The sequence below is a fragment of the Manduca sexta genome, unplaced genomic scaffold, assembly GCF_014839805.1.
Source record: "Manduca sexta isolate Smith_Timp_Sample1 unplaced genomic scaffold, JHU_Msex_v1.0 HiC_scaffold_1564, whole genome shotgun sequence".
In the NCBI taxonomy this organism is placed as follows: domain Eukaryota; kingdom Metazoa; phylum Arthropoda; class Insecta; order Lepidoptera; family Sphingidae; genus Manduca; species Manduca sexta.
The window spans coordinates 1,618-16,245 of NW_023592441.1; the positions used below are offsets into that span (position 1 = coordinate 1,618).

The 14,628-nt window shown below is 32.8% G+C and overlaps 1 protein-coding gene across 1 annotated transcript; it reads left to right on the forward strand.

The window, feature by feature from the left end:
* Window positions 1-6,979: 6,979 nt before the first annotated feature.
* On the forward strand, window positions 6,980-13,909 carry LOC115450743 (zinc finger protein 197). The gene is given in 4 exon segments (XM_030178841.2): window positions 6,980-7,515; window positions 8,320-8,748; window positions 8,750-9,070; window positions 12,551-13,909. Coding segments are annotated over 4 exon segments (2,313 nt in total). The 5' UTR covers window positions 6,980-7,176; the 3' UTR covers window positions 13,775-13,909.
* The last annotated feature ends 719 nt before the right edge of the window (window positions 13,910-14,628 follow it).

Sequence of the window (14,628 nt, forward strand, 5' to 3'; positions counted from 1 at the left end):
CATAGATTAATACTTCGATGTTAAGGTGCTATCCCCAGCGAAGCAGTGCTATGTTTTTTAATCTGTTTTGAATCTTAATTTAATAAATAAATAAAAGTACGAGCAGCTCTCCCTAGCCGATAACATCGGGCGTATCCGGAAATATTCGGCTGCGCAGATAGCCTGGCAAAGGAAAAGAGAGGTCACGCGGTGATTTTCTATTACTATGGTGGCTCGTATTAAAAAAAAAATGTCTAAAATTGTATTCTGCAGTTATTGAAAATATAATGATTAATACTGTATGTAAAACAGCGTTCCAAAGTATTTTTAAAAGCTATTTCCTCGAAATTTATAAAATATGTACAATAAAATAATAAAACATTACTTAAAAAATTGTGTTAGCGTAATGAGGTGCTTAAGAGTTGCTTAAATAGCTGGCGAAGACATCACCGGTTTCCTTGTTTAAACCTTATTAAGACGCAAGATGGCGGGTTTTGACTTGCAACTGATCGAATAAATTTGAATTTGAATTAGAAAATTGCTTTATTATCTATTTTAAAAAGTTTGTCGTCTCCTTGGTTTAATTCCGTGGCCTATAAACTGGGAAGTCGTGGCTTCGAATTCAAACTAGGACAAACGGTACGTGTGGGTTTTTAAGACAATTTGACCGAAATTGGATTTCCTAGAAACGGATGTCGAAGGGCGACGGACGATTGTAAATTCTAAGCAAAAATCTTTGCGGCAGGATACAAAGGAGTCTCTCAGGCAAGTAAACTGAAATGCAACAGATTTTTCGTTTAAGAATATTAAAAAAAAAACCATTCGTATATCAGTCTTTAAAATATAATTTCTATACATTATAAGCAGAGCTTTGAAGCAAATTTGGTCACTTACAAACTAGTCTATCACAATTTGACCTTATTCGTTACTGTTCGAAAACGTTTGGACAATACATAATTGGTAACATGAAACGATAATAAGACATTTCGGAAGACTCAGCCTTGTCTCCTAAACCTAAACCTCGTCTCCTCCACTTAACAGTTTTAAAATAGCATCAGTTTATATTTTCTGATATACAAAATATTCATTTACAAGATGATACATTTCTTAAGAGAACGTAGGACTAAGGGGCCTTCAAGAAAAGACTATTCCTACCTCAAAGGTGAGCAACGCATCGATACTTCTAGTATCGTAGATGTTTAAGGGGGACTGAGATCAGTTATTAGCAGGATTCATTAGCTCTTTTGCAAACATAAAAGATCCATTACCCGTCCTCCGACCTGTGCTAAACATCATATTTCGTGGCCACACAATACGTATTTACCACAAAGCCCTCACTATTGCTGTCTCTGTCGCACATATAAACAAAGAACGGGACGGAAGGCATGCAGTCACCATCGTACTTGCATATTAGCCTCATATACTTGTTACTTAGTTTTTCCCTCCACTTCCATGGGGTGATGGCTGATAAATATTCAATATGGATGATTGATTGTAAGTTGAAATGATTCTTTACATATTATTTTGCAGGATTTTAAAGCCTAAGCAAAATACCAAGTAAGTCTGATATTGAGTGATTTTCATTGACCTCACACATTTTTTTATAGGCAGAGTGCCATTGCATCTGATGGTAAGCAGAGAGAGGTCCAGATAGACTGTCGACTAACGAGAGATGGTCATCCATCACCAGGCGACATAGTTATAATAATATCAGCCCTGTATTATATATTGTCTCGAGGCTGGGCACGGGCGTCCTCTATTACTGAGAGAAATTAGACCTTAGTCCACCACGCTGGCGTAGTGCGGATTGGTAGACTCCACACATCCTCAAAACTCCTACAGAGAACTTCTCAAGTATGCAGGTTTCCTCACAATGTTTTCCTTCACCATTAAAGCAAGTGAAAATTCACAAAGAATACACACATGATTTTAGAAAAGTCTAAGGTGACCTTGGGTTTTGAACCTGAGAACATTTGTCTCGGCAGTCCGTTCCACTCCAAACAAGGCAACCGCAGTTAGTACACAATTATGCCAGTCTATCAGAAACCGAAGGCTAATCCCGGAACAGGACACACTTACGTAGGTCACTATAGCAGGTTTTACACCTCGTAAGGTAGTCGCTATCCAGGATACAAATATCTTACCACCAAGACACATATAATACTTATAAGACCATAGACGCTACTGCGTTTTTAATCCCATAGGGTTTGTTGCTTGTGAAACTCCCTTAAAACGGTCGAACCATTTGGCAAAAGCCTTTTTGGCATGTAAACTTTTTAAATAAATAATCTATGGCATATTTTATTGTGCAAAATATCTTTAAACAGGTAAATCGCGATATTTTACATTTGATCCTTAAATTATAGAATATAGAGCTTGCTTTCCACGTTCACTTAGAATATAAATTAGTTCCAAATATAATATACGCCAATGGTTCCAAAGATAAGCCTTTTATTTGTTGATTTTACATTATGGAGGGTCATTTCGACAATGCGTTAATAAATGAAACAAGCTCATCCTTATCTGCACGTTAGTTTTGCGCCAAAAATTGTGCCAAAAATTACCCATGAATAACGAATATTATCACCCGAAATAATTTATTTTTGCTGATTTTTTAATAATAATGTAATGTAGTGCAAATATGGCATGTGTGTGAATGTATTTCTGATTGATAGTGTGATGATGCCGATTCAACTAATTCTATTGGAGAGGTAGTAGTGACGTAAGGTAGTGGCATTGTAAAGAAAATAATGTTTTATTAATATTAATTTTGTTGGAACCTTACACTTTTTTATTATACATCTACAATTCAATTAACTTATTGTAAAGTCTTATTTTCAAGAGGATGAGTAAGTGGTTTCATTTAATAACGCAATAGCAAAATCACCCTGTATACATATTTGTACATACATAGACGAACTGAATGCCCCAGGCATTATATACTAGTCAACCTTTGGGTAACATAGCTGAGATGAAGCATTTGTATATAAAATATGTAGGTATATTTATATAAAAATGTAAACAAACAAATTTTCAATAAAATATTAGGATATGAAGAGGTCTTCAGTTCGAGAAATGAATAATATCAATTCCACATTAGGCCAGAAAGTGTTTACCACAACCCCGAGCCATGGTCATGCTCAATTAATAAGACCATTTCAAGCCTCTTCAAGAATGACATTATAACTGGCATTTCGAACTTTTTTCTAGCATGCTTTTATCTTTATTAATTCTAAATTATTCACAGTATAATTGCAGTATTTTGGAATAACAATAACCATCCTATAAAAATACAGGAAATATACCCAAAATATTTTAATTTTAAAATAAATATAACTGCTGCCCTAATAAAAAGCAAATGTTAAATAATTGTAAGCTACAAGGTCTTTACTGAAGGATTGTTTTATTAAAATCACAATACTCAGTTTGTTGCACAAAGACGTAACCTTCAGAACCTAAGAGTGTGATTGGTTATCACCGCAGATTAGTATGGTTAATGAAAATGACCTGCAGTTCAAATTCATAGAAGGCTAAAGACACCAATAAATGGTGTTGATTCCTTTTGTGGCAAAATAATCTGATTTTACTATCAATTGTAGAAAAGTGGAATGTTATGGACTTAAATCTATATATTAATATCTTTTATTTTCACAGAATTACTTTCTTAAAATTAAAGGTCAATATTGCATGTCTATAGCTATGAACAATATATTTATCATTATTAATCATATTGAGCGTCAATATCCTAGTTTGGCAGTGGAATGGACTGCCGAGATGAATGTCGGTAGGTTCAAAACTGAATGGCACACACCTCTGACTTCCTTAAATTATGTGTGCAACTTTGTGAATTATCGCTCGTTTTAACAGTGAAGTAAGTCGGTAATTTTAATATTTATAAAATTATTTTATATCTATTTTCATCGTTACCATTGCATGCAATAGAAAATAATAGGACAAAGTAGAAGCAATCTTTGTCACATACACTAGTTGCATACCCGTAAGATATTACCCCTGTATATATATTTATATTGTATGCACATATACCACTTCTCTACACATATTCCTAGATATCATATTGTTCACTCTTTCTGGTCAAATATATTGATATCTTAAATGGTATAAAAAAAAAAAAATTATAATACATGACCAAATAACGACTATTCTTTTGATTTACAGTTTGAATATTATGGTTTATTCTGCTACCTATATAAATTTAAACCTTGTCATTGAAATAAATGTTTAAAAATCACAGTCAATTATTATCTTACATGTTTTGGTGTAGTAAATTATAATAAAACATTATCACTTGTTAAATAAATCCAATTATCATATCAAACCATAAACAATAGCACCTTGTTTTGGACATCCAAATAGCAGGAACAAATTGATGTAACGAGGAAATTGAATATGCGCTCAAAATAGGAGCACTGAGTCGTTAACTCGGCGTTTTGTTGTCAATAGTCCACAAGTCTATCAATATACTGCTATAATATGTTATATAGACAACTATTCAAAACACTTATTTAGTACAAAATTTACGTATTTCGAAGTGTATTCGTTTAACTAATTAACAAATTCAAGTCGTAAACGGCACATTAATTGGTCTTATGATGTAATTCTGACCAAAGATGTACCAAAATACATAAAAACATAACCTAAAAAAACAACTGTCAAATGAAAATAAATATTGACTTTTTCACTCACCTCGAGCTCTTGTTTGCGGCATTTATCTTCGAGTTCAGTCACTTTAGAGTCCGTTCTTGAAGGTCCTTCCACTTCATCATTCACAGGAGCTTCGGATAGGACCTCAGAAGCGAAATTAGTTATTTGCCCTTTAAGGCTATTCAAACTTTGATTTAAATTCAACCACGACATGTTTATGGCTGTAAACTAGCGTCACATATCACTGCAATAATGTAGAATTCAAAATATTGTGTAACATAGGATGTAAACAAAGCAAAAATAGCATTATTTGTGCTAATGACAGGACTTTGTCCAGTTGGCAAAACAAGTCGCCATATTTGAGATTTGACGTTATATGGTACGTTCAGTAGCTTATTAGGAAATGTTTTTTTTATCGAAAGGACAATCCTCAGGGACAATCGGAAACACTGATCATCCCTAAAGCAAGGTTTAGATTAGCAAAAAACCTGACCAAAGTTGACTTCTGTTAGCGATTTTTACCGCGGGTAGTCATTTGTGTATAAAACTATTGACACACCCATTATAATTGCTGTTAGGATAAACGCGTCAGGAAGCTCCCACACAATATATATGATTGCAAGAATTTACTAGTCTAAACATAACTTAATTTTATTATATTGCACCCAATGATTGCATCGTTGTACGGTGCTAGCAGCATAGATTAGCGGTCATGTTATTTATTCAATGGTTATTATTATTCAATTAAAATATGATTAGGCATTATTGTTACTGAACCATATAAAAACATAACATTCATTTAAAATACAAAAATCTATCTAGTAAAGGAGACGGGCGAAACTTCATAGAACCTTGAGCTTGGTGTTACAGAGATGATTTATGCATTATTTTATAGGAATAATAGAACCATTTCTAAATTAGAAAAAAAAAACTGTCTACAATGGGAGTAAAGAAATAATCGCCATAGAATACAGCGTAAAAAAACACTTTTCTGTGAATAACTTCCTATTTACCCGATAGCACAAGATGTTCACAGCACCTAATCATTGTCCATTGGATTGCCGTGTTGACTAATGAGCAGCTGGCTTAAATAATAACCAGAATTGAAATTATCACATGGAATGGACGAGGACCGATATAAAGGTACTTATCGCAAGATGAAATTACGTAAGTATAGGTTGCAATTAACACAATGGTGTTGATGGTTTATCGTTAGTTTCCGAAATCCGGTAGAACAAGCAAAATCAGTCGAGCAAGCAAGAAGTCAAAGTCCGTTGTTGAATAAGCGTGGGTAGTTTATTAAAACTGCAATCGTCTAAATATTCTCAAAAAGCCGTAGTCGTTAAAAAATATCAAACCAAAAACATTCACTTGCGCAGAAGTACAGAAAGCGAATAATAATAATATACATTAATAATAGACATATACATTAATTATAGATATTCCCGATACAGGAAGTCAGTTACTTATTCATAATAAAAAATATTTTATTTTCCCATAGTAATACAATCTAATATTTTTAATAGCAGATATAAAAATAGAAGAAGAATATTGATATATGTTTCATAAGTGTACTGTCAAGCCCAATTTCGACCGTCTCCTTTTAAACGATTTTTCGTAGTAATACTAAGTTGTCTCGCATGTAAATGTGTACAAAAACTCGTGAGCAATAATAACATATACGACACTCGCACGTGCCACCGCAGTGGCCAGCAATTTATTTGCAAACCTCGTATCACAAAATGATTATGTACGTATTTTTCAAATATTATTTCTCGCCCATGTTTAAACATTATGAAGCAATAATCTCTTGGCGATTATTACTAAAGATACATAATTATTGCATATAATTCTTGCCTTTACCTTATTATTGCTCTAATGCCGGCGCCGCACACAGACAAATATTTGAACAAAGACTTTGCCCCACTTTTGAATACAGTTACAGACACTGACCAAATTATTTTTTTTATAGATTTTTCTTTCAGGTTTCCATATAATCGGGTTCTCCTTCAAGCAGCTCGATAACTATGACGCTTTGATGTGTGGTTGAAAAACCGATACCGAATAGCAAATACGCAAACATATTTTGCACAAATACGCAAATACCCGTGCCACACATGAGTTCAGAGAAGTTTTAAAATAAGTGTTCAAATATTTTTGCTATGTGTGGCGCCGACATAAAATAATCCCAGAAGAACTCTTCATTTAAATGGGGATTATTGCACGATCAACTACGCGTCATTGTATTATGTTTTTTGAAATTCTACGTATTTTACTCATTTATATTGCATATACCGGTTCCTTTCACGCAGAATTAAAAACTACTGTCAAATAGGCCAGTCGACGCTACGCTTCCGCCATTTTTGCTCTTGACGGTGTCATCATAAAATATAGTTTAGATTTCTATTTACAATTAAAATAATAAGTTATTATTTATCCCCATATTAAATTAATCGAATAATTGCTACGGCGATTTGTTACCATTGTTAGTGATTTTCGTGTTAAGATCGAAAAAGATAATTCGTAACCTAAAAAATGGATGATGATTTTATTAAATCTCCCGAATTTAACGTATTTAGTAATAACAGGTACATTAGAACGTATTCAAAAGCTCATAGAAATGCAACTAACGTTACTCAGAATGTTAATACGGTGAATGATACTACAACTCCGGTGATAAAAAATGATCCTCTAACTACGAAGAATGCCATGCAATATCTCTTGGATGGGACTCTCAAACATAAAGTATGCCGATATTGTCTCAACGTGACGTCCGAGTTGGCTGAATTGGATCAATATTTGGAAGTGAATGGCCAAGGAGCGTTGTACAAAGTCACCATTAGAGATATGGTGGCTAGTTTCTATCCTGTTAAGGTAAATAATCCAATTTATTCTACTTTTACGAACCTAAAATTGTATAATATTGTACACCTTTTCTCTCTGTTCCTTATAATTCAGATATTTTTGCTTTCTTATTTGATTTCTATACAACAGATCACTTAACACAAACCCACTGTTTGTTATAATGACCTATACCTCTAATTTTGAATTGTAGCCTGTGGAAAATGTTGTAGGTAGCATAAATTATGAAATGTGAAAACTTAGATTAAATACTGAATACATTTTTGTTAGTTTGTTTACCCTGTATTAATAGGATAAAAATAATAATGCAGTTATACCATCAGGAAAGACAGAAACTACAAATTTTCTGCTCCAATGATTTTAAAATACTTATTTTGCTCCATAGTCATTCTTTCCCCTTGTGCATTAACATATTGATTGCAGTTCACATAACATTTGTGTTTTCGGCGCACAATCGGTGTGTGCTTATCTAAGTCTTCCTCACTTGTGTTCCGGAGACAAATGCCAATGCAAATTAACATACTCTATCTTAGACATAAAAATACAACTATTTTTCAGATTACATCATGGTGTTATAATTGACAGTTTCATGTTATAATTTCTCTGGAACCATGAATTCTGCAGTCTTAGAAATATTGTTGGAAAATTACAATATAATGTACTGTAATAAAATCCGAAAAATAGTATCTTTCCATTACAATCTTACTAAACTGTCCCATGCAACGTTTTGGTAGTTTATAAGTTTATAGTCCTTGTGTTGTATATATTGTTTCCTTACAATCAAATTAAACTAAAATCTTGCAATTATAATTTCAGGTAGCTGATGATCCTAATCTACCAGATAAAATATGCGAGAAATGTCTAGACCGTACAATCAGTGCATATCTATTCGCCCAGCAATGTGAACAGAGCGAGCGGGCTCTCCGTAACTGTATCGAAGACATGTATGACAAGTTGATAAAGCTTGACCCATTAGAACGACAAAAGAAACGTGGCAGACAGAAATTGAACCCAAACTACAACACATTGTATGCAGAACATAAAAAAGTTATACAATATGCGGAACCATTGATAAATATTATTAATACGTCGTCGCAATCACTGACCACTGAGGGACCTATAAAGGATTATGAATGTTTAAAATGTTGTCAAGTTCTGCCTACCGTAGATGCATTGATAAACCATGAAAAGAGTCATCCTAAAACCATGTGGTATAACTGCCGTCTATGTGGCAAATCATTTCCAAAAGCGGTATCTATTGAAGAAGCATGCTAATACGCATTTGACGGAAAAGCCTCCGAAACCTTCGGCAAATAGTTTCCATTGTAACACTTGTGGGGAAACAACCAATGATTGTAATGAATATTTACAACATATTGAGAAGCATAAGTTTAAAGAAGTGATGCAGCATTTGGTGGAGAAGAATATGGACGAATTATGCTCTGTTTGTCTAGATAAGAGTTCCAAAATGACAACGTTGGATAGTATGGTATGTTTGCATGGAGGTCATATGGATATGACAGGAGACAGAAACATTTATAACATACTGGCGTCTACCATACCTGATGTAAGTATTTTAATTATAATTTTTAATACAGTATTCTGAATAATTTCTAACTTGCCATTCATAATACACTATATTGCCCTAATCAGTTTACTAACATTATTCTATATAAAATAACTAAATTTAACATGTTTTATACCCTATTTTATATTCTTCCATTTCATTCATCCATCAAATTTTGCAGACAATATTTTTTATCACTTATTTTAAGTTTTTAAAATGATTGTCACTAGCATTGTATGATGTCATCAAATCATTTTCTAGCCAAAATTATATAAGTATCAAGAGTTGATAGTACCAAACAAAGCACACATTATGACAATAGTCAAGAAAGACAAAAACACTGGACCTGTAACTAATCTATATTTTGCAAATCCTATTATACTAACAACTGATAATATTGAGATAGCTGAAGTCTACATCTTTTTCTTTTCATCACCATTAAAAGTAACACAACATGTTGGAGGAGAAAAGGAATTTAAGATATATGAATTATCTACTGAATCTCAAATTTTAGCTGAATTAGAAGAAATTTATGATGTTAAAAGTGATTCTGATATGAATGATTTACTTGATAGAAATGAATCTCATGATTTAGATGTAAGGGATACTAATCAAACAGAACTGTCATCTGCCTTTGATGATAACAGTCATCCTGATGATTTAGATGATGAGAATGAACTTCATAATTTAAAAGAATTTAATAATAATACAAAAATGGATGTCTGTGTTCAAGAAACATCTGTTTTTATGTTTTCTAAACCAATATACCTTGACAATAGTGATGAAACACCAATTGTTGAAGAAGTTACAGGTGAAATTAACAAAAAAGATCTTGAAGAAGATATTAAGTCTAAGGCTTGTGAAGTGTGTTGGGTTTTTAAAGATAAATCTTGTGAAATATGTAAAAAAAATTATGATGAAGTTTTTAAACAGTTTGACAGTAATGCTAATGAAACCAAGCCATGTAATTATTGTTGGCTGTTCAAATTTGTGGATAAATGTGAATACTGCAAAAAACTTAATAATATACCTTATACAGACACAAAAAATGTAAATGCTGATGTAGTCGAAAATAATGATGATAAAATTGAAATTTCCAAAGATTTTAATACACCCAAGCCTAAATCACCTGAAGCTAGTTCTAAAAAATTTAATATGGAAAAGGTAAAGAAGGTACAGAAGAAGCCATGGAAATGCTCCATATGCCTAACTACTAACAATGCAGACAAACAGACATGCTTTTGTTGTGATAGTGAAGAAAACACAAATAATTTGTTAAAGATTAAATTCGGTACATATGCTGCTTTGTTTAAAGAAGCAAATGAAGCACCTACAGAATTAGAAAGCATTGTAAATACTGTGAAAAGTATGGATACACCAGATAAGGCATTTAATGTAATAGAAGATAAAACCTTTGATATAATAGATACACAAGATATGGATATTGAACCTATATATAATGTAATTGATATTAAAGAAGTTACTTGCAAGTCACAAGAGGTAGAAATTTTGAATCTAGGGGAAAATCGCTTCACAGTGGTACCAGAGTGTTCTAAGCTAGTTAAGAATAATTTTCCACCAGAGAAAATGGATGTTGAAGAAAGTTTACAACCATCTCTGCCTACTTTTAATGAGAACAAACAAGTAAACTCATTCAAATTTGAAATAGGCTCTGTTACTTCAGAAGATAAATGTATAAGGAAGTTTAAAAGACCATTCAGGAAGATGTCTAAAGCTTTTCATAAATAGTTTTTACAATTAAAAAACAGTATTAATCAAGAGTACAGTTCCTCAGAATTCAGTACTTTAAAGTATATTCTTTGAAATGCCTTTATTCATTTATAATATGGGAAAACCAAACAAATCCCAAAGAATAATAATACCTGTAGGATGGACATATATTAAATATTATTTATTAAACATTGACAATGTAACTAAGGTTTAATAATGTATAATTTATATTTATTTGGTGTTAAAATAAACACTAGTCCTTATATTGAATAAAATTATATTATATACAAAACTGAAAGTAGTGATAATATTCTGTAACAAGCCTGGACTAGTTCTCCGTTTGTAATAACTTTGTCTCATTTATACAGGGTTATTTTGACTTTGCGTTACTAAATGCAAGCACATACTTATCGACTTGAAAAGAACATTACAATAAGTTACTTGAGCGATAGATAAAAATAAAAAAATATAAGTTTCACACAAAATAAATATTAATAGTTTACGCGCTCTAATGCCACTACTACTATTCTACGAGAATGTGGCAGCAGAAACATCAAACTACAAATTGATAGAAAAATGAGAAAAGTAAAACCAGGATTCTTGGTGAAAATATTCATTATTAATGGATGATTTTTGGCACAATATCTGCAAAGGTGAAGGCGAGTATGTGGTTTCATTTAGTGGAACGGATTGCCGAGACGAATGTCCGCAGGTTCAAATCCCAAGGGCACACACACACCTCTGACTTTTCTAAAAAATTATGTGTGTATTCTTTGTGAATTATTGCTTGCTTTAACAGTGAAGGAAAACATCGTGAGGAAACCTACACACCTGAGAAGTTCTCTATAGGAATTTCGAAGGGTGTGTAGTCTATCAATTCGCACTAGGCCAGCGTGCTGGACTAAGGCCTAATCCCTCTCAGTAGTAGAGGAAGCCCGTGCCCAACAGTGGGACAGTATATAATACAGGGCTGATATTATTATTATTATTGGTGTTAACTATGGTAGACAGGCGCCTTGGTTCCAGCCCCTGATATCTAACTGTTTAATTTGTCAACTTGGTTAAGTTTATTACATTTGCATATGATATGTATATCCCATACGTCTGTATGTAACAAAAACTTGGATATGAGATAACTACAGCCAATTTCTGAAAATTACAATTAAGAAATTGACTATTAGCGGTTTAAGTTGTAATATGGGGTAGTTGGCTATCTTTTATAATTACCTATATTAAGAATATACATTAATAAATCTATCACAAGAATTATCCAAATTAATTGAAAATAAAACAGAAAAAAAGCTTTTGAAATCTGAAAATGAAAAATGTTAAATGTCATTTTTTCAACATCATTTTCAACCAGTTTAGATGCCGTTTTTACAAGTATAGTTAGTTAGTTTAGTTTAGTTTAGTTATTTGCTATTCTTGTTAAATAATCTAAAAATCAAAGATTGGCAACTACTCATTTTACTAGTTTATTTGTAAGTTCACACTTGTAGCACTATGTTAGTAAGCAGAGATGCAAGTAGTGCATTATCTGTGTTTATTTATATAATTTATTCTATATGTAAGATTATGGACATGTATGAAATAAACACTTGAGATATTGACATTACATTAAGGCACTAACACAATCCCAATATATATGTATATTTATTATATTTATATGTTATATTAACTAAATATTCACAATCTATTAGTATAAGCTTTTTAAATTGTTTATAATTATTTTATATTTTTTGTTTGCAGATGAATATACTACACAATTACACCGGAACAAAAATATGTGAAAAGTGCCTTAATAATGCCATTACGTCATATATTTTCATACATCAGTACCATTTCAGTAGAAATAGGTTAAACACTTGCGTTGATTTCATGCTGAATAGTTTGAACGACATTGACGCAGAAGAGGGTAATGTATTTGTAGAGATATCCAACCATGCCATCATGCCTGCACTGGAAGATTACGATGAAAATCTTCTCGTCAACGAGAATGATTATTTAGACGAGTCTAAACTTAAAGTTGAAGTGCTTGAAGGCGAATTTAGAATGAAAGCTGAAGAGGAGTTTAATGAAATGAAAGGTAGTACGGATAGCGACTCTGATACTTCGACTGTTCTGTACAATCCAGCGAAAGACGCGACGCAAACTTACTCAGCTAGGAGCAGAATGATCAATGGATACCAAACAGATTCTATGGATAAAGTAAGCGAGTTCCTGACATTTAAAAAGAAAAAACCGCCAAAGAAAAAGAAATGTAAATACACATGCCCGCTTTGCTGTAAGCATTTTATAACAGAATACTTCTTGAAACGGCACGTTTTGAAACACCGCTACAAGAAGGTCGAGTGCAAATACTGCCCTCTGTACTTCAAATCCAAATTCTATCTGTACGAACACACCAAAATGGTTCATATCTTGAACCATTCAAACTATTACTCGTGCAAGACTTGCGGAAGAATGTTTCTGGATTACGGCACGCTCAGGTTGCATGAGAGAAATCATAGGAAGAAAACTTGCGATTTATGTGACAAAATATTTGCTACACAGAGGTTTTATGACAGTCATATGCAACGGCACGCGGCGCAATGGCGGGTGTCAATGCACGGCTCGATAAAAACTTGTAGTTTCTGCGAAAAAGAATGTAGAGGGAAAACGGACCTGTTACTTCATGTCAACAAAATACATCTACAAATCAAACCATACTCTTGTGATATGTGTGATCGACAGTTCTACACCGAATATGACTTGAGGAACCACGAGAAAGTCCACAATGTACGCACCAAAGAGAAGTGTCATTTCTGCGATATGGTCTTGAAGTCTAGAAAGCAGTTGGTGGTGCATGTAAGAAAGCACATCGGAGTGACACCCTATAAATGTCATCTTTGTGATCAATCGTTCTACTGTGTGCAAAAGAAACGCAAGCATATGCTGTTATATCATGGAGGGTTTACATTGTCAGTTTTGTAAAACTTCTTTAAGGAATAAGGCTGCATTGAAACAGCATATTGCTAAAGCCCATAATATAATTTAGCCGTGTGTTAAGTGCTTTAGATTATGAAATGTGCCTAGAGGTAAAACTTCTATTGCAATCATATAGGAAAATTGTATATTATAATGCAAAAATTTCAGTTACTGAATTTTGCTTTGGAAATATTTACTGTTACATTGTAAAGTATAATGGCTTAATTTTTAGTGGAATAATTGTAATAAAAATAGTATTTATGCTGGGATATCATTTATACTACAAAAGCAATGATCATAATAATGTGCATTCTACATTAAATAAAACTATACGAATACTTGAAAATGTAAACATTACTTGTTTTAGAAGTTTTATTTCTGGCTAGTAGGTGCTACTCCTTTTTTATGAGACATTATAATGTTATTGGGCAATGTAAGGCGCGACTACACGAGAGGCAAGAACACGAAAAATAGAATACCTCGCGATCTTCTCCTTCTTTGTTTTTTCAGTTATTCATGTTTTATATTTCCAATCCTCGATACTACTAAAAAAAATCATGATTGTTTCGATAATGTTTATTTCGGTGGGTAAAAACATCTCTAATCTTTCATCTTAGTTTATTTTATAAACGCTGTCTTTTGTGTGACGTTATGTTGGCATTATACTTGGCGTATATGTCAAAATATTCGCGCCTTTTGGGCAAAGCAATATCGACTTTGTATTCTTTATATACAAAGGTGTTGCATCGGCTAAATAATGTAAGTCGCTCAAATATGCTAGGTGTGTTATTTTACAAGACCGTCGGAGTCGGATTTTCATGTATTGCAAAATGTATGCATTATGTAATTTGTATAAAATG